Raw genomic sequence first — 23659 nt, forward strand, 5'->3', positions numbered from 1 at the left:
AGTGTGAGTCTGAGTGTGAGTCTGAGTGTGAGTCTGAGTGTGAGTGTGAGTGTGAGTGTAAGTCTGAGTGTAAGTCTGAGTGTACGTGTGAGTCTGAGTCTGAGTCTGAGTGTGAGTCTGAGTGTGAGTCTGAGTGTGAGTCTGAGTGAGTGAGTGTGAGTCTGAGTGTGAGTGAGTGTGTGTCTGAGTGTGCGTCTGAGTGTGAGTCTGAGTGTGAGTCTGAGTCTGAGTGAGTGTGAGTCTGAGTGAGTGTGAGTCTGAGTCTGAGTGTAAGTCTGAGTGTGAGTGTGAGTCTGAGTGTGAGTGTGAGTCTGAGTCTGAGTGAGTGAGTGTGAGTCTGAGTGTGAGTCTGAGTGTGAGTGAGTGTGAGTGAGTCTGAGTGTGAGTATGAGTCTGAGTGTGCGTCTGAGTCTGAGTCTGAGTGTGAGTGTGAGTCTGAGTGTGAGTCTGAGTCTGAGTGTGAGTCTGAGTGTGAGTCTGAGTGTGAGTCTGAGTGTGAGTGAGTGTGAGTGAGTGTGAGTGAGTCTGAGTGTGAGTCTGAGTCTGAGTGTGAGTCTGAGTGTGAGTCTGAATGTGAGTCTGAGTGTGAGTGTGAGTCTGAGTCTGAGTGTGAGTGTGAGTCTGAGTCTGAGTGTGAGTCTGAGTGTGAGTCTGAGTCTGAGTGTGAGTCTGAGTGTGAGTCTGAGTGTGAGTCTGAGTGTGAGTCTGAGTGTGAGTCTGAGTGAGTGAGTGTGAGTGTGAGTGTAAGTCTGAGTGTAAGTCTGAGTGTGCGTGTGAGTCTGAGTGTGAGTCTGAGTGTGAGTCTGAGTGTGAGTCTGAGTGTGAGTGTGAGTGTGAGTCTGAGTCTGAGTCTGAGTGAGTGAGTGTGAGTCTGAGTGTGAGTCTGAGTGTGAGTGAGTCTGAGTGTGAGTCTGAGTGTGAGTCTGAGTCTGAGTCTGAGTGTGAGTCTGAGTGTGAGTCTGAGTGTGAGTCTGAGTCTGAGTCTGAGTGTGAGTCTGAGTGTGAGTGTGAGTGTGAGTGTGAGTGTGCGTCTGAGTCTGAGTCTGAGTCTGAGTGTGAGTGTGCGTGTGAGTGTGAGTGTGCGTGTGAGTGTGAGTGAGTCTGAGTGTGAGTCTGAGTGTGAGTCTGAGTGTGAGTCTGAGTGTGAGTGTGAGTGTGAGTGAGTGTGAGTGTGAGTCTGAGTGTGCGTGTGAGTGTGCGTGTGAGTGTGCGTTTGAGTGTGAGTTTGAGTCTGAGTGTGAGTCTGAGTGTGAGTCTGAGTCTGAGTGTGAGTCTGAGTGTGAGTGTGAGTCTGAGTGTGAGTGTGAGTGAGTGTGAGTGTGAGTCTGAGTGTGCGTGTGAGTGTGCGTGTGAGTGTGCGTTTGAGTCTGAGTTTGAGTCTGAGTGTGAGTCTGAGTGTGAGTCTGAGTGTGAGTGTGAGTGTGAGTGTGAGTGTGCGTGTGAGTGTGAGTCTGAGTCTGAGTCTGAGTGTGAGTGTGAGTGAGTGTGAGTCTGAGTGTGAGTCTGAGTGTGAGTCTGAGTGTGAGTCTGAGTGTGAGTGAGTGTGAGTGTGCGTGTGAGTGTGCGTGTGAGTGTGCGTGTGAGTGTGCGTGTGAGTGTGCGTTTGAGTGTGCGTTTGAGTGTGAGTTTGAGTCTGAGTTTGAGTGTGAGTCTGAGTCTGAGTGTGAGTCTGAGTCTGAGTGTGAGTGTGAGTCTGAGTGTGAGTCTGAGTCTGAGTCTGAGTCTGAGTCTGAGTGTGCGTCTGAGTCTGAGTCTGAGTGTGCGTCTGAGTGTGAGTGTGAGTCTGAGTGTGAGTGGCGGCCAATCCGTGCGGGGGGGGGCGGATCCGAGGAGAGGCGAGCGGCCAATCCATGCGGGGGGAGGAGCCGAGGCGAGGCGAGCGGCCAATCCGTGGGGGGGCGGGGCCATGGCGAGCCCAGAGGCCAATCAGCTTTGTGTCACCGTAAGGACACAATTTTGGAGCATGACAGACAGACAGACAGACAGACAGACAGACAGAATAAGGCAATTATATATATAGATATATATATATATAAAATATATATATATATTTTTTTTTTCTTTTTAATTCTTTTTTTTACTATATATATATATATATATATATATATACATATGTATTTGTATATAATATATATATGTATTTTACATATATATATATACACATATATATATATATATATACAGTATATATATGCATATATTTTTATATATATACATATATATATACATACATATACAGTGCCTACAAGTAGTATTCAACCCCCTGCAGATTTAGCAGGTTTGATAAGATGCAAATAAGTTAGAGCCTGCAAACTTCAAACACGAGCAGGATTTATTAACAGATGCATAAATCTTACAAACCAACAAGTTATGTTGCTCAGTTAAATTTTAATAAATTTTCAACATAAAAGTGTGGGCCAATTATTATTCAACCCCTAGGTTTAATATTTTGTGGAATAACCCTTGTTTGCAATAACAGCTAATAATCGTCTTTTATAAGACCTGATCAGGCCGGCACAGGTCTCTGGAGTTATCTTGGCCCACTCCTCCATGCAGATCTTCTCCAAGTTATCTAGGTTCTTTGGGTGTCTCATGTGGACTTTAATCTTGAGCTCCTTCCACAAGTTTTCAATTGGGTTAAGGTCAGGAGACTGACTAGGCCACTGCAACACCTTGATTTTTTCCCTCTTGAACCAGGCCTTGGTTTTCTTGGCTGTGTGCTTTGGGTCGTTGTCTTGTTGGAAGATGAAATGACGACCCATCTTAAGATCCTTGATGGAGGAGCGGAGGTTCTTGGCCAAAATCTCCAGGTAGGCCGTGCTATCCATCTTCCCATGGATGCGGACCAGATGGCCAGGCCCCTTGGCTGAGAAACAGCCCCACAGCATGATGCTGCCACCACCATGCTTGACTGTAGGGATGGTATTCTTGGGGTCGTATGCAGTGCCATCCAGTCTCCAAACGTCACGTGTGTGGTTGGCACCAAAGATCTCGATCTTGGTCTCATCAGACCAGAGAACCTTGAACCAGTCTGTCTCAGAGTCCTCCAAGTGATCATGAGAAAACTGTAGACGAGCCTTGACATGACGCTTTGAAAGTAAAGGTACCTTACGGGCTCGTCTGGAACGGAGACCATTGCGGTGGAGTACGTTACTTATGGTATTGACTGAAACCAATGTCCCCACTGCCATGAGATCTTCCCGGAGCTCCTTCTTTGTTGTCCTTGGGTTAGCCTTGACTCTTCGGACAAGCCTGGCCTCGGCACGGGTGGAAACGTTCAAAGGCTGTCCAGGCCGTGGAAGGCTAACAGTAGTACCATAAGCCTTCCACTTCCGGATGATGCTCCCAACAGTGGAGACAGGTAGGCCCAACTCCTTGGAAACGGTTTTGTACCCCTTGCCAGCCTTGTGACCCTCCACGATCTTGTCTCTGATGGCCTTGGAATGCTCCTTTGTCTTTCCCATGTTGACCAAGTATGAGTGCTGTTGACAAGTTTGGGGAGGGTCTTAATTAGTCAGAAAAGGCTGGAAAAAGAGATAATTAATCCAAACATGTGAAGCTCATTGTTCTTTGTGCCTGAAATACTTCTTAATACTTTAGGGGAACCAAACAGAATTCTTGTGGTTTGAGGGGTTGAATAATAAATGACCCTCTGAATAAACTTTTCACAATTTAAAAAAAAAAATGAAAAAAGAAATAACATTCTTTTTTGCTGCAGTGCATTTCACACTTCCAGGCTGATCTACAGTCCAAATGTCACAATGCCAAGTTAATTCCGAATGTGTAAACCTGCTAAATCTGAAGGGGGTTGAATATTACTTGTAGGCACTGTATATGTATATATACAGTACAGACCAAAAGTTTGGACACACCATCTCATTTAAAGAGTTTTCTTTATCTTCAGGACTCTGAAAATTGTAGATTCACACTGAAGGCATCAAAACTGTGAATTAAAACATGTGGAATGAAATACTTAAAAAAAGTGTGAAACAACTGAAAATATGTCTTATATTCTAGGTTCTTCAAAGTAGCCACATTTTGCTTGATTACTGCTTTGCACACTCTTGGCATTCGCTTGATGAGCTTCAAGAGGTAGTCACCGGAAATGGTCTGCCAACAGTCTTGAAGGAGTTCCCAGAGATGCTTAGCACTTGTTGGCCCTTTTGCCTTCACTCTGCGGTCCAGCTCACCCCAAACCATCTCGATTGGGTTCAGGTCTGGTGACTGTGGAGGCCAGGTCATCTAGCGTAGCACCCCATCACTCTCCTTCTTAGTCAAATAGCCCTTACACAGCCTGTAGGTGTATTTGGGGTCATTGTCCTGTTGAAAAATAAATGATGGTCCAACTAAACGCAAACCGGATGGAATAGCACGCCGCTGCAAGATGCTGTGGTAGTCATGCTGGTTCTGTATGCCTTCAATTTTGAATAAATCCCCAACAGTGTCACCAGCAAAACACCCCCACACCATCACACCTCCTCCGCCATGCTTCACGGTGGGAACCAGCCATGTAGAGTCCATCCGTTCACCTTTTCTACAAAGACACGGTGGTTGGATCCAAAGATCTCAAATTTGGACTCATCAGACCAAAGCACAGATTTCCACTGGTCTAATCCATTCCTTGTGTTCTTTAGCCCAAACAAGTCTCTTCTGCTTGTTGCCTGTCCTTAGCAGTGGTTTCCTAGCAGCTATTTTACCATGAAGGCCTGCTGCACAAAGTCTCCTCTTAACAGTTGTTCTAGAGATGAGAAGGTGTGTCCAAACTTTTGGTCTGTACTATATACAGTTAGGTCCAGAAATATTTGGACAGTGACACAAGTTTTGTTATTTTAGCTGTTTACAAAAACATGTTCAGAAATACAATTATATATATAATATGGGCTGAAAGTGCACACTCCCAGCTCCAATATGAGAGTTTTCACATCCAAATTGGAGAAAGGGTTTAGGAATCATAGCTCTGTAATGCATAGCCTCCTCTTTTTCAAGGGACCAAAAGTAATTGGACAAGGGACTCTAAGGGCTGCAATTAACTCTGAAGGCGTCTCCCTCGTTAACCTGTAATCAATGAAGTAGTTAAAAGGTCTGGGGTTGATTACAGGTGTGTGGTTTTGCATTTGGAAGCTGTTGCTGTGACCAGACAACATGCGGTCTAAGGAACTCTCAATTGAGGTGAAGCAGAACATCCTGAGGCTGAAAAAAAAGAAAAAATCCATCAGAGAGATAGCAGACATGCTTGGAGTAGCAAAATCAACAGTCGGGTACATTCTGAGAAAAAAGGAATTGACTGGTGAGCTTGGGAACTCAAAAAGGCCTGGGCGTCCACGGATGACAACAGTGGTGGATGATCGCCGCATACTTTCTTTGGTGAAGAAGAACCCGTTCACAACATCAACTGAAGTCCAGAACACTCTCAGTGAAGTAGGTGTATCTGTCTCTAAGTCAACAGTAAAGAGAAGACTCCATGAAAGTAAATACAAAGGGTTCACATCTAGATGCAAACCATTCATCAATTCCAAAAATAGACAGGCCAGAGTTAAATTTGCTGAAAAACACCTCATGAAGCCAGCTCAGTTCTGGAAAAGTATTCTATGGACAGATGAGACAAAGATCAACCTGTACCAGAATAATGGGAAGAAAAAAGTTTGGAGAAGAAAGGGAACGGCACATGATCCAAGGCACACCACATCCTCTGTAAAACATGGTGGAGGCAACGTGATGGCATGGGCATGCATGGCTTTCAATGGCACTGGGTCACTTGTGTTTATTGATGACATAACAGCAGACAAGAGTAGCCGGATGAATTCTGAAGTGTACTGGGATATACTTTCAGCCCAGATTCAGCCAAATGCCGCAAAGTTGATCGGACGGCGCTTCATAGTACAGATGGACAATGACCCCAAGCATACAGCCAAAGCTACCCAGGAGTTCATGAGTGCAAAAAAGTGGAACATTCTGCAATAGCCAAGTCAATCACCAGATCTTAACCCAATTGAGCATGCATTTCACTTGCTCAAATCCAGACTTAAGACGGAAAGACCCACAAACAAGCAAGACCTGAAGGCTGCGGCTGTAAAGGCCTGGCAAAGCATTAAGAAGGAGGAAACCCAGCGTTTGGTGATGTCCATGGGTTCCAGACTTAAGGCAGTGATTGCCTCCAAAGGATTCGCAACAAAATATTGAAAATAAAAATATTTTGTTTGGGTTTGGTTTATTTGTCCAATTACTTTTGACCTCCTAAAATGTGGAGTGTTTGTCAAGAAATGTGTACAATTCCTACAATTTCTATCAGATATTTTTGTTCAAACCTTCAAATTAAACGTTACAATCTGCACTTGAATTCTGTTGTAGAGGTTTCATTTCAAATCCAATGTGGTGGCATGCAGAGCCCAACTCGCGAAAATTGTGTCACTGTCCAAATATTTCTGGACCTAACTGTATGTATATATATATATATATATATATATATATATATATATATATACTCACACGCCTCCCAGACTGACGCCAATCCAGTGATATCATCCAAGCCTCTGCCGTCACCCATGTGATATTGTTATGTAACAAGAACGCTGCATCCTGTCAGTGGCAACTGATGGGTTGCTGCCTTCACACTTACCTCAGAGGGAACCCTAAAGTCCATCAGTGGCCTCTGATGGGCTGCAATGGTCACATGACATGACAATATCACTTGACTGCTGGCAACTACAGCACTAATGGCGTTGGAACAGCTCTGGTCCAGGATTATCCTTTTTTTTATATTACAAGTAGAACAGAATTTAAAAGGGAGTTGTCCTAGTAGAGGACCTTTAAAGGCCTTTGAAGGCAAGAAAAGTGTAGCATTTTTGCAACCTGTCCTACTCACCCCACTGTAAGTCAATGGGACCCATTATTTGTGGCTTCAGTTATAAAAGGAAGTCATGATGCAGATATGAACAGAATGTTAAAGGTAAGAAGTTCCAGTTTTTGTTTTTATCATGTTCCTGCTGCTCCAGTGAGTATTTATGTTTTTTTTAACGGTCCATAAAAGCCTTATATATCTATGACCTTATGGCTAATGCACACTGAGTATTCGGTGAGTTTTTAACTGCGTATTTGTAAACCAATGCCAGGAGGGTACCAATCAGAGGAAAAGTAAAATTAAAACACAGGCACCACTTCTGCATTTTTTACGCACTTTTCGTTTTGGTTAAAAAATACTGAGGTAAAAATCTCACTAAACACACAGCGTGTGCACATGGCTTATGGCTGTTTTAAAAAGGAAAATGGAATTCAGGACCAGTGGGAATAAAATAAAACTGTCCACTGTTGACCTTGTGGCAGGTTCTCCTTTCCTGGACCAGCTGCCGGCTCTCCTGACAGGAGCGGGACAGATGCATGCATTACTATAAAGCTGACCTGCTCCTGTTAGGAGAGCTGGCAACCAGTCCGGGCGATGCAATCTCACGCGTTTCACACACAAGTGTGACTCCAACCTATGTGTGAGCGCCAGGTTGCCATCTGTTTACAGTATGAAGCTTTATATCATATGTCGGACAAGGGGATATTAAATTAAACTTACTGTCCAGATTATTGGCGTGCTGATGTCTGTTTGAAAATTACAAAAACCATTAAGTGCTATTGCATTTAGTTCTCTGTTAATGTGGATTTTGAGACTGCAGGGATACAAAGTGATGTAACTTCTTGTATCTACTCATGTATGGTTACAATGTATTAATTTCTTGCCAACAAAATGCCAATTTTTCTTGTTTAATTCAACTGGTCCTTCTTGTGTCTTCATGGATGTTTTGCAGAATAAAAATGTACAGTAAGACCAGATATACTCCCCAGGTCCAAATAACCCTGTACACCATTCTGCTGTCACTAGGGTTTAATTGCATAGTGGTAGAAGATAACTTTGCATTGGATATAATAAATGTATGTGCCCTTACCTAGTGATCTCTCTTGTCACAGCTCCATGTTGCAGCCTCCAGGGGTTTTGCAGAAGTTGCAGAGACATTGCTTGAAAATGGGGCTTGTGTGGAAGTCAAAGATCCTGACATGTGGGAACCTCTTCATGCTGCAGCTTTTTGGGGACAGGTAAGCACTGTGTTGACTATGATCTCTACAAAGGTTTCAATGTATTGGCTTAAAGGGATTGTCTGGAGAATGCATAAAATAGGTGATATTTCTCATCACTCTGGGTTCCATAGTTACAATACCACCTTTAGTCAGAATTGGGGTCCTTTGTCTCCCTATTAAATAGAGTATCAGTTGTTGTGCATGTGCTTTATTCAAAGTCTATGGGACTGAAAGAGATAGACAAGTAAAGTGTAATGTTGGGAGAACTCCAATAATGTGGATTATAATAGAGAAAACCTTTTAGAAACCAACCTATCCCCTTCAAAATACATCAAATCTATTTTCTAGTGTTAGAGACTTGTGTCATGTATGTTTTCCTGCAGCATAATGACTGGCACCATAAGGTCTCCATAGAAGTGTGGAGCTGGACATATTGCGGCTGGATTAAGCTGCTCTACCACAAGTCTCCATAAGGATTTAGCAATAACTCTAGATGGACCTTTCTGGAGAAACCAAAGTTGGGCTATATCATCTTATTGTTACAGTCAACTCCCTGCTGTTTAGAGATTAGTGACAGGTTTTGGACTGGAGCCTCTCTTTTCCAGCTTTCTGCTCATTTAAACGAAGTTCCTTTTCTTTTGGTCTCTCATGTAGCTGCAGCACTCAATGTCAAGCAGCAGCTGCTAAAGCAAACAAGATTTTAGGGTGTATAAAAAGAGAGATTAGATCCCGTGATCCCAACGTATTGTTACCCCTCTATAAATCACTTGTAAGGCCACATCTGGAATATGGGATCCAGTTTTGGGCTCCACATTTTAAAAAGGACATTCAGAAGGTAGAGTCAGTTCAAAGGCAGGCAACTAGACTACTACAAGGGATGGAAGAACTCACATATGATGACAGGTTGAAAAAGTTAGATATGTTTAGCTTACAAAAAAGACGTCTCAGTGGAGATCTGATTTATTTGTGTAAATACATGTGTGGTCAATATAAAGGACTGGCACATGACTTATTTCTTCCAAAGAGAATACTAAGGACCAGGGGGCACTCACTGAGAGTGGAAGAAAAGCGATTCCGGCAGCTAAATAGGAAAGGGTTCTTTACAGTTAGAGCAGTCAGACTGTGGAATACACTACCACAAGAGGTAGTAATGGCAGATACTGTAACAGCTTTTAAAAAAGGGCTGGATGATTTCCTCAGTACACAAAACATTGTTGGTTATAAATGACTTAAGGCCGCTTTACACGCTGTGGTATCATTACCGATATCGCTAGCGTGCGTACCCGCCCCCATCGGTTGTGCGACACGGGCAAATCGCTTCCCGTGGTGCACAACATCGCTCAGTCCCGTCACACTACTTACCTGCCTAGCGACGTCGCTGTGACCGGCGAACCGCCTCCTTTCTAAGGGGGGCGGTTCGTTCAGTGTCACAGCGACGTCACTAAGCGGCCGCCCAATAGAAGCGGAGCGGCGGAGATGAGCGGGACGTAACATCCCACCCACCTCCTTCCTTCCGCATTGCCGGCGGCCGCAGGTAAGGTAAGGTTCCTCGTTCCTGCGGTGTCACACACAGCGATGTGTGCTGCCGCAGGAAAGACGAACTACATCGTACACGCAGCAGCAACAATAATTGGGAATAGGGGGGCATTTTTACCGATTAGCGATTTAGAACGTTTTTGCGACAAATCAAAATCGCTCATAGGTGTCACACGCAACGACATCGCTAAAGCGGCCGGATGTGCGTCACAAATTCCGTGACCCCAACAAGATCTCTTGAGTGATGTCGTAGCGTGTAAAGCGGCTTTTAGAGACCAAATGTAAACATGGTGGAGGAAGGTTGAACTAGATGGACCTAGGTCTTTTTTCAACCTAAGTAACTATGTAACTATGAGCTAATGCCAGTTTTGTTGCCAGCAGCATTAAGCAGTGCAGGTCAGCTATGGCTGCTTTGAGCTCATACCCCTTTAGGTTTAAATAGTGGGGTTTTCCCAGCAGTCATTGTTGTTGATAGAATTCATTCTACTCTGGCCCTCCTAGTGGAAGGAGCTGCTGACTAATTGTCCTGTGCCAATCCAACTTCTACTTTGGAGTATGTCTGCAGCCATGAATTTTGGTGCGTGTATCCTTCTGTTTATCCCCCAGTCTGTCTATCCTTTTCTCTCCGTGTTTATTAGTGCAGCAGTGGGACTTGTGACTCCCTCCGGCCATCTTACTAGCCATGGGTGTTTGCAAGCTAGTCAGGGATTAGGTATCTGGCTCGGCGGCAGGTTGAAACACCCCGTAAAGGGATGCTAGGGAGCTCAGGTAACAGCTTGAGGTGAGTTCAGGAGGTGTCCCCTCACCCCTCTCCCTAGCCATACGTTAAAATGTCCCGGTCTCCCCCCTTTGTTTGTGATGTTTTTTGTTGTGCATCAGATGGTCTGAACGCGTGTGTCATGCGGTGCATACAGACATTTCCGACTCTGTGCGTGACACATATGCTGATCATCATACAGCTTCCTGATGAACCTGCATTTGAACAATCAGTTCACCTATGTCCTTTGTAAAAAGATGCTTATTTTTGGGTACTTGTAATGTATTAGTAAAATATTATTGGAATTTTTCCCTTCAGCTTTCTAGCAAAGGCAAAGACTTTTTATTCTTCACAACTCACCAAATAATCCATCATTAGATTTCTGACTGCTCTTGACTATACTCTGTGGTCCAGAAAGTTGGGCAGCTGATGGGGAAAATATTTAATAAGGAAAGCGATTTCTGATAAGTATCTGGTGGATGTATGATATTATTAATTCCTTTCTAATCACTTTATAGATTTATGTAGCGGAGATTTTAGTATCACACGGTGCCAGTTTGAGTACTAAGACTTCCTTGGATGAAACTCCTCTTGGTGAGTATCAGACATTCTGCAATATTGTCCATTCTGAACCAAAAATTCCAAAAACATAGCCAAAATAAGGCAATCATGTTTACCAACACAGGTCACAAAACAACCTCTCTTACGGAACGCAGCAGCCCCTTGATAAATGCGGAGCAAGCACAAGTGAAACATACAACTGCCTTTTTCCAGCTGTTTTTTGAATTTTTTGTGTCACTTTGTTTTATTTTTGGTCTATTCTGAACACACAGGAATGCTATGCCACCCTTTTGTGGTCAACGATATCTATGGCCATTTTTTGTCAATCACATATTTAGATTTATGTTCCGTAAATTTATACTTATCATAAATATCAGTAGTTTTGGTCATTTCGATGGTTGTCATCCATTTCATTTTTTAGCAAGAATTTTTAACCAAAAAGTTCCAAAATGTTTTAAAATTATACCTGATAAGATCGGTCAGGAGACCTGTTTGGCCTTTTTAGTTTGTGGATTGGATTTTGTACAAGAGAGGGTAAGACTCCTAATATTTTTAAGGAATGTCTATCCCTTCTCTTATGTCTGGAGCCAGTCTTTTTCTTGGTTACAAAATACATAATCTCCCAAATATGCTGTGAAAGAGCCTTCATGCCATCTATGCCAAAGACCCAAAAAGGAACATGTGACCAACTGCAAGTCAATATGCCGCCATAATAAGCTTATCATGTGATCTCTCTTAACCAGACAGCATGGTTGGTTTGGATTTCAAGAGGTTTTTAGTACATGCAGCAGCACACTAATTAGGATATCTATAAATACTCTTATCTGATAGTGTGTTCCCTTAACGCCTTAATCATATGTGATATATATTTTAGTCATAGGTCATCTGAGGGGTGTATGGCACATGCTCAGGAGCTGAACCCGCTCTATACCAGAGTGATCACTACTTAGCATGGAACGTGTGAGACTTTGTACCTGCTCCAGATTAAATCACAATACATACGTAGAAAGCCACATTGAGACAGTCATGTATCAAAGCAGCTTTTTGTTTGTTTCAAAACAGAATGCCTTTATTACATAATCATCACTCAGTTATATAGGCATTTCTTGGACATATATTTTAGCATTGTAATTTGCTCAACTTATATCTTACAAAGTGCTGGTATAAGCATATATATATATATATATATATATATATATATATATATATATATATATATATATATATATGTGTCTCCTATTGGCTAACTGTTAGTATCTTTTAAACCCAACTTTAAGAGTCTGGGTGTGACATACACTTCTTAAGCTTCACATTACGATTTAAACAAAGAAATCACATGTGGCTTTTACGTAAAATAAGCATTTATTCTCCATTTCACAAAAAGAAGAAATACAGTACACACTCAAAACAGAGTCTAGATTATTAAGATAAATCCTACTATCACATCAGGCAGATGCTGGCTGTCTAACACAGCCGACAATTGCCTGGAATAGCAGCAACTAGAGTGAATCTGATTATTGCAGTTTCAATGCTGCTGTCAATCACTGTCAGGGTCATTTAAATGATTTGCATGCCAGTGCACAAGCATTGGCTATGCATTGGCTGTTATTGTCATCCCAACCCAGCCTGGTGACATGATGGTGGCCTACTCAATCCTTCTAGGAAGCTCATCCTCGGAGAATGTCAATTACACTATATACTGCAAAACAGTAATATTGCAGTATTTAGTTTGAACACTCAAGTGATCTTAAGTTCAAGACTCAATACAGAAAGTAAAGTAAAAATTAGAAGAAAAAGTAAAGACATTAAGAAAATATAAAAGTTTTTTGATCAAAAATACAGAAATTACATGAAATATAAAATTATCTAAACAGTATGGTGAACACCAAAAAGAAAAAAATGAAACTCTAAAATTGTTGTGTTTCAGTATCAGGGTGGACCCACAAAAATGTAATATAAGAAGATATTAAATCATTATATGTACCCCAACATGGTATTAATAAAAATGAAGTTACAGATCTGAGAAATTGATGACACCGACAATTTCTTTATCGTTCCTTTGGGAGACCCAGACCATGGGTGTTTAGCTTCTGCCTCCGGAGGACACACAAAGTACTACACTTAAAAGTGTAGCTCCTCCCTCTGAGCTTATACACCCCCTGGTAGCCAGTCCTAGCCAGTTTGTTGCTTTGTGTCAGGAGCATTAAAATATACTCCTTTATTATTAGACCTAAAAAGAGCAACGTTAATTACTCTAGTACAATTAAGTCAAATTCAAAAAGCCATCACTATCTAAGGTGAAATCACCATGGCCACTTAGGTTAGCCAAATAGGGACATACCCGCGAGGGGTCCTGTCTAATGATGGCCACAAGGAAAAATAAACACAAGAAAAAAAACAAACAAACAAAACCAAAAAGTGATGTTGCTGTAAGCAAAGGACAATGGTCCAATTGACAAAAAACACAACATAAGAAATAATACCTAAAAAAACAAATCAGTATGCATTCATCTCGCTGACAGTGGTCAGTCATGCATGTACATAAATATGCAATAGGCTTTTAGGTATTATAAAAGGAATGGTTTCACCCAGTCCCTTTTCATGTGAGGTCATGCAGTCTCTTGATCCTGAGCAGTAGAGTCATCCACCATATACTGACCCTACCACTCCTTAGATACAAAAAATAATAACTGCTGCCCCAAGCTTCCGTCCTCACAAGGACGGACCACAACTAGGTCTCAAGCTGGACCCCTATGCTGACCCTGATGACATCCCGGCACCCCATGGGATTGTACTAGAGTAATTAACGTTGCTCTTTTTAGGTCTAATAATAAAGGAGTATATTTTAATGCTTATTTTGCACACTAACAATTTGGGATTGCTGATTTACTACTTTGTGTCAGGAGGCATACATCCACACATGCATTCTCATCTGATTTGTTTGACTTTTGGAAAGAGTTTGAAGAAAAGCGGGTCCATGTCTGGACCCCCGGCATGTCCCTTCTCACCCCACTGTGTCGGCGGTGTTGTTAAGGTTGATTTACAAGGCTGCAGCCTTACATGCCGCGCTCCTTCACCATCCCTTCTGGGCTCTGGCTTGAAGTGGGAGCCAGCACGGTCTCCATGCCTGGCAGGAGTCCGGTCTCCATCCACAGCCCCTTGAGGATTCTGTTGGACCGGAGCACTCATCCCCAGGGACATGGCCCTGTGTCTCAGCAGCTAAGTACCTGAGACGTTTATGTTGGGGGTCCCGGTTCTTTATTGTAAGGGGAGAGTATGCTGTATGTGATTGTTTTAACTTTTCCGGCAGGTTCTCTAGCTTTTACCTGAGAACCACGCCGATGGTGCCTGCTTGTCGGCCTCGCCGCTTAAATTTAGGCCCCGGCTTCGCCGGAGGCCTAGTTTCATTTTCCTGCCCTCGCATGTCACTCATGCAGAGGGACAGGTTCGGCTCCTCCCGGCGGCCGTTCTACACAGGGGAGGGACACTCCCCACTGCTGGGGCGTCCCTCCTTCCCTGCAGGTCTCTATAGCCCTCCAGTTCCCGCTCTTTTATAGGAACGCCCTCTTCTCAGGCACAGTTCACTCTGCTCTGGGACATCCTGCATTCTGCATCTCTGCTGAGGTGCTGCGACTGGGGGACCGGGCTTCGGGATCTGGAGGGCACACAACACCGCGCTCAGCGGTCTGGTAAGCCACAGCCGGTCTCCGGTTGTGGACCTCTGTATATTCTCCCTGGGGTTCATTCTCTGCAAAGCCCCCACTCAAGCAGCATGTCTCACACAAGGAGCAAGGCTCCAAAGCTTGATTCTGCATGCACTGCATGTAAGCTCCTGCTGCCTGAGCCGAGCACCTATCCACATTGTGATGTCTGCTCTAACTTGGCGGGGCCACAGCCTGAAGTCTCACTCCCAGTGGTCTCTCAGGCTGCTGCTGCACCTGTGATTGAACCCCCAGCCTGGGTAGAGTCCTTTTCTAGGTCCATATCCCAGTCATTTGCTGAGTCCATGGGACTTTTGTCCAGGACTTTGATGAATATGCATCAGCCCCCCTCACAGGGTGCCTCTAATACTCTTGACAGAGGACTCCTATCCTCTGACCTCCGTCCATCAGAGCTCACGGAGGATTCATCATCTGATTCCAGACCCCGTCCTTCTGAGAAAGCGCAGGGTTTCCTCCCCCTCCCCATCCCACGGCTCTGTCTCAAGAGCTGACTCTCAAGATGAGGAGGATGCCCTCACTGGGGGCTCGGAGGCTATGTATCCCATTGATTTCTCTGAGGGTGACTCAGATCTTAGTGATTTGATTGCTTCTATTAATTCTGTGCTGGATCTCAATCCGCCAGTGTCAGAGGAGCAACTCTCTTTGGCAGAAAACATCAGTTTACCTCGCCTAAGAGAGTGAAGAGTGTGTTCTTTAACCACTCCAGTTTTCAGACCGCTGTGACCAAACCCAGGGCCTGCCCTGACAAACGCTTTCCAAAGCGTGGTTCTGATGACCGGTTTCCATTTCCACCTGAGGTGGTCAAGGAGTGGTCTCACTCCCCAAAGGTAGACCCTCCGGTGTCTAGGCTATCAGCCCGGACCGTTGTGTCGGTGGCTGACAGCACCTCACTTAAGGATTCCACTGACCGTCAGATTGACCTTCTGGCCAAATCTGTGTATGAAGCTGCGGGGGCCGCGTTTTCCCTGACTTTTGCAGCAGTGTGGGCTCTCAAAGCCATCTCTGCTTCTCTAGAGGAGATGCATTCCCTCACCAAGGAATCTATGCCTGAGATGGTTACCTTAACTGCTCAGGCTTCAGCCTTTTCATCTTATGCCATGTCTGCCATGCTAGAGGCTGCTCACCGCACTGCGGTGGCTTCAGCTAATTCTCTTGTTATCCGCAGGATTTTGTGGCTTCGAGAGTGGAAGGCAGATGCTTCTTCCAAGAAGTTTCTTGCTGGGCTTCCTTTTGCTGGTTCACGGCTGTTTGGTGAACAGCTGGATGAAATCATTAAAGAAGCTTCTGGCGGGAAGAGTACTTCCATGCCACAAACCAAGACCAGGAAACCCGCCCAGGGTAGGAATCAATCGAGGTTTCGCTCCTTTCGTTCCTCCAACTGGTCATCCTCTAAGCCTTCCGCCTCGTCCGCTAACTCAGCCAAGGATCAGAAATCCAACTGGCGCCCAAAAGCGCGTCCGCAGAAGACCGCAGGAGGTTCTGCCACTAAGGCAGCTTCCTCATGACTCTCGGCCCGCTCCAGCCACGTCCTTAGTCGGTGGCAGGCTCTCCCACTTTAGCGACGCTTGGTTAAAGCAAGTCTCCGATCAGTGGGTGAGAGACATCATATCTCACGGCTACAGGATAGAATTCTCTTCCAGCCCTCCAAACAGATTTTTTCTCTCAACTCCCCCCTGCTCCAAGGCCGCCGCCTTCTCGCAGGCCGTGGCGTCCTTGCAGGCAAACAGAGTGATTGTCCCAGTTCCCGCTCAGGAACGGTTCAGAGGTTTTTACTCAAATCTCTTCCTAGTTCCAAAAAAGGACGGTACCTTCCGGCCCATCCTGGATCTCAAGCTTCTCAACAAGCATGTTCGGGTGCAGCATTTTCGCATGGAGTCCCTGCGATCAGTCATTGCCTCTATGACCCAAGGGGAGTTCCTGGCGTCCATCGACATCAGAGATGCCTATCTACATGTGCCAATTGCAGTGTCACATCAGCGTTGGTTACGTTTTGCGATAGGAGAAGATCATTTACAATTCGTGGCTCTCCCCTTCGGGTTAGCCACGGCCCCTCGGGTATTCACCAAGGTCATGGCAGCAGTGATTGCGGTCCTGCACCTCCAGGGGTTAGCAGTGCTTCCTTATCTGGACGACCTTCTGGTCAAGGGTACATCCAGCGCAGACTGTCAGCGGAGTGTTTCGCTCATTCTCGCCACCCTAGCCCAATTCGGGTGGATTGTCAATCTTCCCAAATCCACTCTGACTCCGACCCAGAGTCTCACGTACCTAGGGATGCAGTTCGAGACTTTGCCGGCACTTGTGAAGTTGCCCTTAGACAAACAGCTGTCACTCCGGTTGGCGGTGCGCTCTCTCCTGAGGCCCCGCCGTTATACCCTCAGGCGTCTGATGCAGGTGCTGGGTCAAATGGTGGCCTCCATGGAGGCGGTTCCCTTTGCCCAGTTCCATCTGCGTCCTCTGCAGCTGGACATTCTCCGCTGTTGGGACAAGCGGCCTTCCTCCTTACAGAGGTTAGTGGCTCTGTCGCCATGGACCAGGAGCTCTCTTCAGTGGTGGCTTCGACCCCTCTCCCTGTCCCAAGGGCGCTCCTTCCTGACTCCGTCCTGGGTGATTCTCACCACGGATGCCAGCCTATCCGGCTGGGGAGCGGTACATCTCCACCACAGAGCACAGGGCACTTGGACTCTGTCCGAGTCAGCCTTTTCAATCAATGTGCTGGAAACCAGAGCTGTGCTTCTAGCTCTCCTAGCCTTTCACCACCTGTTGGCGGGCAGGCACATTCGAGTCCAGTCACACAACGCGACAGCGGTTGCCTACATCAATCACCAAGGCGGGACACGCAGCCGCCTGGCAATGTTGGAGGTCCAACGCATTCTTCAATGGGTGGAGGACTCCAAGTCCACCATATCCGCAGTCCACATCCCAGGCGTGGAAAACTGGGAGGCAGATTATCTCAGCCGTCAAACCGTGGACGGTGGTGAGTGGTCCCTGCACCCAGCAGTGTTTCAGTCAATCTGCCGCAAATGGGGCACTCCGGACGTGGACCTAATGGCATCCCGTCACAACAACAAAGTTCCTGTTTACGTGGCTCGCTCCCATGATCCTCAGGCCTTCGCCGCGGACGCTCTGGTTCAAGACTGGTCCCAGTTTCGTCTGTCCTACGTGTTTCCCCCTCTAGCTCTCTTGCCCAGAGTCCTGCGCAAGAGCAGAATGGAGGGCCGTCGAGTCATCCTCATTGCACCGGACTGGCCCAGGCGAGCTTGGTATCCGGACCTGCTCCAACTGTCCGGGGAGCGGCTGTGGCATCTTCCGGACCGTCCAGACCTGCTCTCGCAAGGTCAGTTTTTCCGCCCGAATTCTGCAGCACTCAAATTGACGGCGTGGCTCTTGAGTCCTGGATTTTGACGGCTTCTGGTATTCCTCCTGAAGTCATCTCCACTATGACTCGGGCCCGTAAGTCTTCCTCCGTCAAGATCTATCACAGGACTTGGAAAATTTTCCTGTCCTGGTGTCGCTCTTCCGGCCATTCTCCTTGGCCATTCTCGTTGCCGACCCTTCTGTCTTTTTTTACAGTCCGGTCTGCAGCTAGGACTGTCCCTCAACTCTCTCAAGGGACAAGTCTCAGCTCTATCAGTGCTGTTCCAGCGGCATCTCGCCCGGCTGGCTCAGGTCCGCTCCTTCATGCAAGGTGCGTCTCACATCATTCCGCCTTATCGGCGGCCCTTGGATCCCTGGGACCTTAACTTGGTCCTCACGGTATTGCAGAAACCCCCTTTCGAGCCCCTTAGGGAGGTTTCTTTGTATCGTCTTTCTCAAAAGGTGGCCTTTCTAGTTGCCATAACTTCTCTCAGGAGAGTCTCTGATTTGGCTGCGCTCTCCTTGGAGTCACCTTTTTTGGTTTTTCACCAAGACAAGGTAGTTCTCCGTCCGACCCCGGACTTTCTTCCTAAGGTGGTCCCTCCCTTCCACCTTAACCAGGATATTTCCTTGCCTTCCTTCTGTCCGGCCCCTGTTCATCGCTTTGAGAAAGCGCTGCATACTCTAGATCTGGTGCGTGCTCTCCGGATCTATGTGTCTCGCACCGCTGTGCTTAGGCGGTGCACCTCTCTTTTTGTGCTAACCACAGGGCGGCGCAAGGGTCTCTCTGCTTCTAAGCCGACCTTGGCCCGTTGGATTAGATCGACCATTTCGGACGCCTACCAGAGTACTCAGGTGCCTCCCCCGCCTGGGATCAAGGCACACTCGACCAGGGCTGTCGGTGCCTCTTGGGCTTTTAGGCACCAGGCTACGGCTCAACAAGTCTGTCAGGCTGCCACTTGGACTAGCCTGCATACCTTTTCGAAGCACTACCAAGTGCATGCTCATGCTTCGGCAGATGCGAGCTTGGGCAGACGCATCCTTCAGGCGGCTGTCGCCCATTTGTGAAGTTAGGCTCCGCCTACTTCTTAGTTTTTTCTGTTTATTCCCACCCAGGGACAGCTTTGGAACGTCCCATGGTCTGGGTCTCCCAAAGGAACGATAAAGAAAAACAGAATTTTGTTACTTACCGTAAATTCTTTTTCTTATAGTTCCATATTGGGAGACCCAGCTCCCTCCCTGTTGCCTGTTGGCACTTTTCTTGTTCCGTGTGTTATCACCGGCTGTTGTCGTGGACAGAGTCTCCGGTTGTTCCGGTTCTTACTCGGTTCTACTTGTGGGTGGCTATTCTCCTTCAGCTTTTGCACTAAACTGGCTAGGACTGGCTACCAGGGGGTGTATAAGCTCAGAGGGAGGAGCTACAGTTTTAAGTGTAGTACTTTGTGTGTCCTCCGGAGGCAGAAGCTAAACACCCATGGTCTGGGTCTCCCAATACGGAACTATAAGAAAAAGAATTTACGGTAAGTAACAAAATTCTCTTTTTTTTTAATTTCATAAAGTTCAGACTATTTTTCATCCACTTTTGGTATGACCGATCTTGAGAATCATTCTGCAAGATTATTGTTACCTCACACTGAACGTCATAAAAACAAAATCCAAAAAACAATAGGAAATTGTGTCATTTTTACCACATCACACCACCTTTTCTGTTTCTCAGTACATTATATGGTAAAATGAATGATATCATTTAAAACTACCACTCTTACCTTAGAAAACACGCCCTCATATGGCTATCAATGGAAGAATAAAAGAAAACTTACTGCTCTTGAAAGAGGAGGAATAAAACTAAAGTGCAAAATTGAAAAATCACCAGGTCTTGAAATGGTTCTAGTCATCAGAAAGTGATTACTGATAGAAAGGTATCAAAATGTAAAACATTTGTTTATTTTGAGCTGGACCTTGTAAAAAAATAAAAATAGTGATGGATATGTAATGTAGTAACCTGTTACTATGTAAAAATGGCTAATAAGGTACCACGGTCACTGGCATCTCACACCTTACAATTAATGCTGTGGGTACTGTGACTTATAAAACTTCCTTATCAGGGGTCCTCCATTTTCAAGATTAGATGAAGTCATATCCGGCACATGTTAAGGTGGCGTTACTCTGGTTCTGAGTCTTCATGTTTGTTTTTACACTTTGTTCCCAGATCTGTGTGAGGATGAGGAGCTGCGCTCTTTGCTCCTAGAACTGAAGCACAAGCACGACCTCATAATGAAATCTCAGCAGAAAAACAAGTCTTCTCTGAGCCGCAGGAGCTCCAGCACTGGGAGTCATGGGTCAGTAAGAAGTGATGTTTGGTTATATTTGAAGCCTACCTCACTCTACCAATTGCCTGCCCTTCATAAACTCCCCAATCTCTACCCCTGAATACAAGTTCCTCATTAATTTCTAACTCTCACTCCGGCCACCAGAGATATAATCACCCAAGTATTAATGAGGTTGTCCACTTCTTTAACATTGATGGCCTATCTTTAGGATAGGTCATCAACGTCTGATCTTCCGGGGTCCAACCCCACACACCACCACCAATCAGCTATTCTCAGTATCGGCAGTGGCAGCAAGTAGCCGGAAATGCTCAGTTCCGGAGCTGCCCTGTAAACTGATAGTGGCCGAGTACTGCACATCCGCCTCCCTTTCATATCAACAGGAGGCAGATGTGCACTACCCAGCCGCGGCCACTATCAGAATATTGACCAGCTCCAGAACTGGGTATTTATGGCTGCTGCATCCAGAACCAGGAACAGCTGATCAGCGGGGGTGCTGGGTGTCGGACCCCGGCCAATCATACCTTGATGATCTATCCTAAGGATAGGCCATCAATGTTAAAGTAGTGGCCAATGACTTAAAGATTAACCTTCGCTAGCCTGTCACCTGTCATGACTACCATATGCCTGTACAACAATAACTGCTACTCTTGTTATTCATCTCCATTGGGCAAACAAATAACTGACCACTGATACTAAAACAGTCTTTTTCCTGTATAAGCAACCATTTAGTCAATCATGTCTCCGTTTATTGCTATCAAATAACCTGGAGAACTGAGTGATCAGGTGACAGAAAACAGGTGGCACAGGGTTTAGGGATAGAAACTAGTCCCACCTCTGATACTTTCATGTTTCAGAGAACTTTATAGCATATCCTGTGGATAAGTCATAGATTTATAAGTTATACCCATTTAAATGGATTTGTCACCAGATTTCACAATACATTATTAAATGCATATATTAAATCCGGTGAAAATGGTGTACTAACTTTGAAAATCCATTTCAGGATGCCTGTATAATTCTCTTTGAAAGTTTTTGGGATGGAAAAGAGCATTTTAGGAGTCCAGATTTTCCTGGACTCATAACATACTAATTTTAATATCAGGATTATACAACCCTTCTAACATTGATTTTAAAATATATCCACTAGTATCATCAGGTTGAAGATATCTGTTTAATAATGTATTCCGTTTGTTTTAGAAAACATTAGTTTCCTTTCAGAATCAACATTTTCTATGGGATACCACACTACAAAATACTCCCACAAATGTGGGCCATTGATCACAAGAAAGAATTGTTATTTTGCACACCCCAAAAAAGTAACTTTCCAAACAATTAAATTCAAGACTATATTGCAAAAATGAGTACATCCCAATGAAAGTCTCAAGAGCGAAGCTTAAGTTTAGACTACAAAATTCTGATTAACCAGCATGCAACCACAAGTAAGTGTAATTATTCATTAAACAGGTGTCCAGCAGACAAGTAACTATAAAAGGGCAATACTTAACAAAGAAGTCCCCTTTCCATTTAATGCTGTCAGCAATGGCACCACATGGAAGAGAAATGTCAAAAGACCTGACCTCTATACAAGAAAGGTGAAGGCTACAAGAAGAGCAACAAAGCTTAACTAATTAGTCAGAATAGTGTAACAAAAGTGATACCCAATATGGCATATACTACAGAAGAATTGCATGCATGGGTGTTTTCCAAGGATGGAGGCTTCTCCTAAAGCCCATGGACAAAGCCTATCTACAATTTCCGAGTGGCCATGCTGAAAAATACAGGATCATCATTTCCTGCATGAGACAGGAAAAGCAATTTTGACATCACAGAACAAAGTATATCCTTTGCCATCAGGCAACAAACTAAACTGCTCAGTTCTCCATGACCGTTGCGGTGAAAGACCTATTGCGTGCAACCTTAAGAAACACACATTTGATTAGAACTCTTGACGATGGCTTTTGTAGGATGTACTCTCAAGGTTGGGAATGAGATGTGACATGATCGTTTCAAGAGGCCTCATAACTGTTCTGAAGAGTCGTTTTTTCTCGGTGGTATCTCAGTAACTGCAATGTTACTATTATTACATTGCATGCCCTAGCGAGAAGCATGTAGCCCTAGCTAAAAGACATCCCCTGTTTGAAAAGAAGCAACTATCTCTAAACACAGGTAATCAGCTGTCATCACTGGAAAAGCGGCAGCTAGTAACATTTATTATACACCAACCAGCATTATATACCAATCTTTTAAATGAATGACCATCCATGAAATGCATGTGAGCCTTGTGCCTATAAGAGATGGAGCTGGTATTAGAGAGCAGCCCCTCATTTGAGCACATATATATGGTTCCTTACTTATAGGACAGGGGTTATGATGGTAAGAGAAACCCTAAAAAGACGTTATGAGGTCCTACTTAATAGTTAGGTGGCTGAGAAATCTATTCATTCAGTCAACTTCTTTTACAAATACCATAACCAATTATAATGCACATCTTATTGTAGCAGTCTGACCGTTTTTATCTTTCAGGAAGGTAGTGCGACGTGCCAGCTTGTCAGAAAGAACAAATATGTATAGGCGGGAGTATGAGAAGGAGGCTGTGGTGTGGCAGTGCCTTGTCTCTGCAGGGGATGCTGAGGGCACTCAAGATGAAGATGAAGGAAGCCCCGACATGCAAAGGGTAAATACGCAGTCTTAAAACCTTAGACTTTATGACTTGTTTCTTCCAGTTGCCAGAGTGTGCTGGATATAGCACAGAACTGTGTGCCTTAGTTGCAATTGATGAGGTTGTTTAAAGGCCCCGTCACATGCTACGATATATCTAACGATATGTCGGCGGGGGTCACGGAATTTGTGACGCACATCCGGCATCATTAGAGATGTTGTAGTGTGTGACATCTCCAAATGACTGTTAACGAGCAAAAATACTCACCTTATCGTTGCTCGTTGACACGTCGTTCATTTTCATAATGTCGGTCCTCCTTCTGTGCTCCGGTTGTTCATCATTCCCAAGGCAGCACACATCGCTACGTGTGACACCCCGGGAACGACGAACACAGCGTACCTGCAGCCGCCGGCAATGCGGAAGGAAGGAGGTGGGCGGGATGTTACGTCCCGCTCATCTCCGCCCCTCCGCTTCTATTGGGCGGCCGCTGTGTGACATCGCTGTGACGCCGAACGTCCCTCGCCCTTCAGGAAGAGGATGTTCGCCGCCCACAGCGACGTCGTTAGGGAGGTAAGTACGTGTGACGGGGATTAACGACATTGTACGCCACGGGCAACGAATTGCCAGTGACGCACAAACGACGGGGGCGGGTGCAATCGCTCATGCGATCGCATGATGTATC

At 45.1% G+C, this 23659-nt stretch overlaps 1 protein-coding gene across 1 annotated transcript in view; it reads left to right on the forward strand.

Annotated features, from left to right (window-relative positions):
• The window catches only part of LOC142311409 (protein phosphatase 1 regulatory inhibitor subunit 16B-like), a 106348-nt gene that overhangs the window by 79506 nt on the left and 3183 nt on the right, over positions 1 to 23659 (forward strand). Inside the window, exons 7-10 of the mRNA XM_075349802.1 lie at positions 7951 to 8076; positions 10870 to 10945; positions 20198 to 20327; positions 22842 to 22992. Of these exons, the coding sequence (XP_075205917.1) occupies positions 7951 to 8076; positions 10870 to 10945; positions 20198 to 20327; positions 22842 to 22992 (483 nt within the window). The remainder of the gene's footprint in view (positions 1 to 7950; positions 8077 to 10869; positions 10946 to 20197; positions 20328 to 22841; positions 22993 to 23659) is intronic.

Source organism: Anomaloglossus baeobatrachus, chromosome 5 (genome assembly GCF_048569485.1).
Source record: "Anomaloglossus baeobatrachus isolate aAnoBae1 chromosome 5, aAnoBae1.hap1, whole genome shotgun sequence".
Classification (NCBI taxonomy): domain Eukaryota; kingdom Metazoa; phylum Chordata; class Amphibia; order Anura; family Aromobatidae; genus Anomaloglossus; species Anomaloglossus baeobatrachus.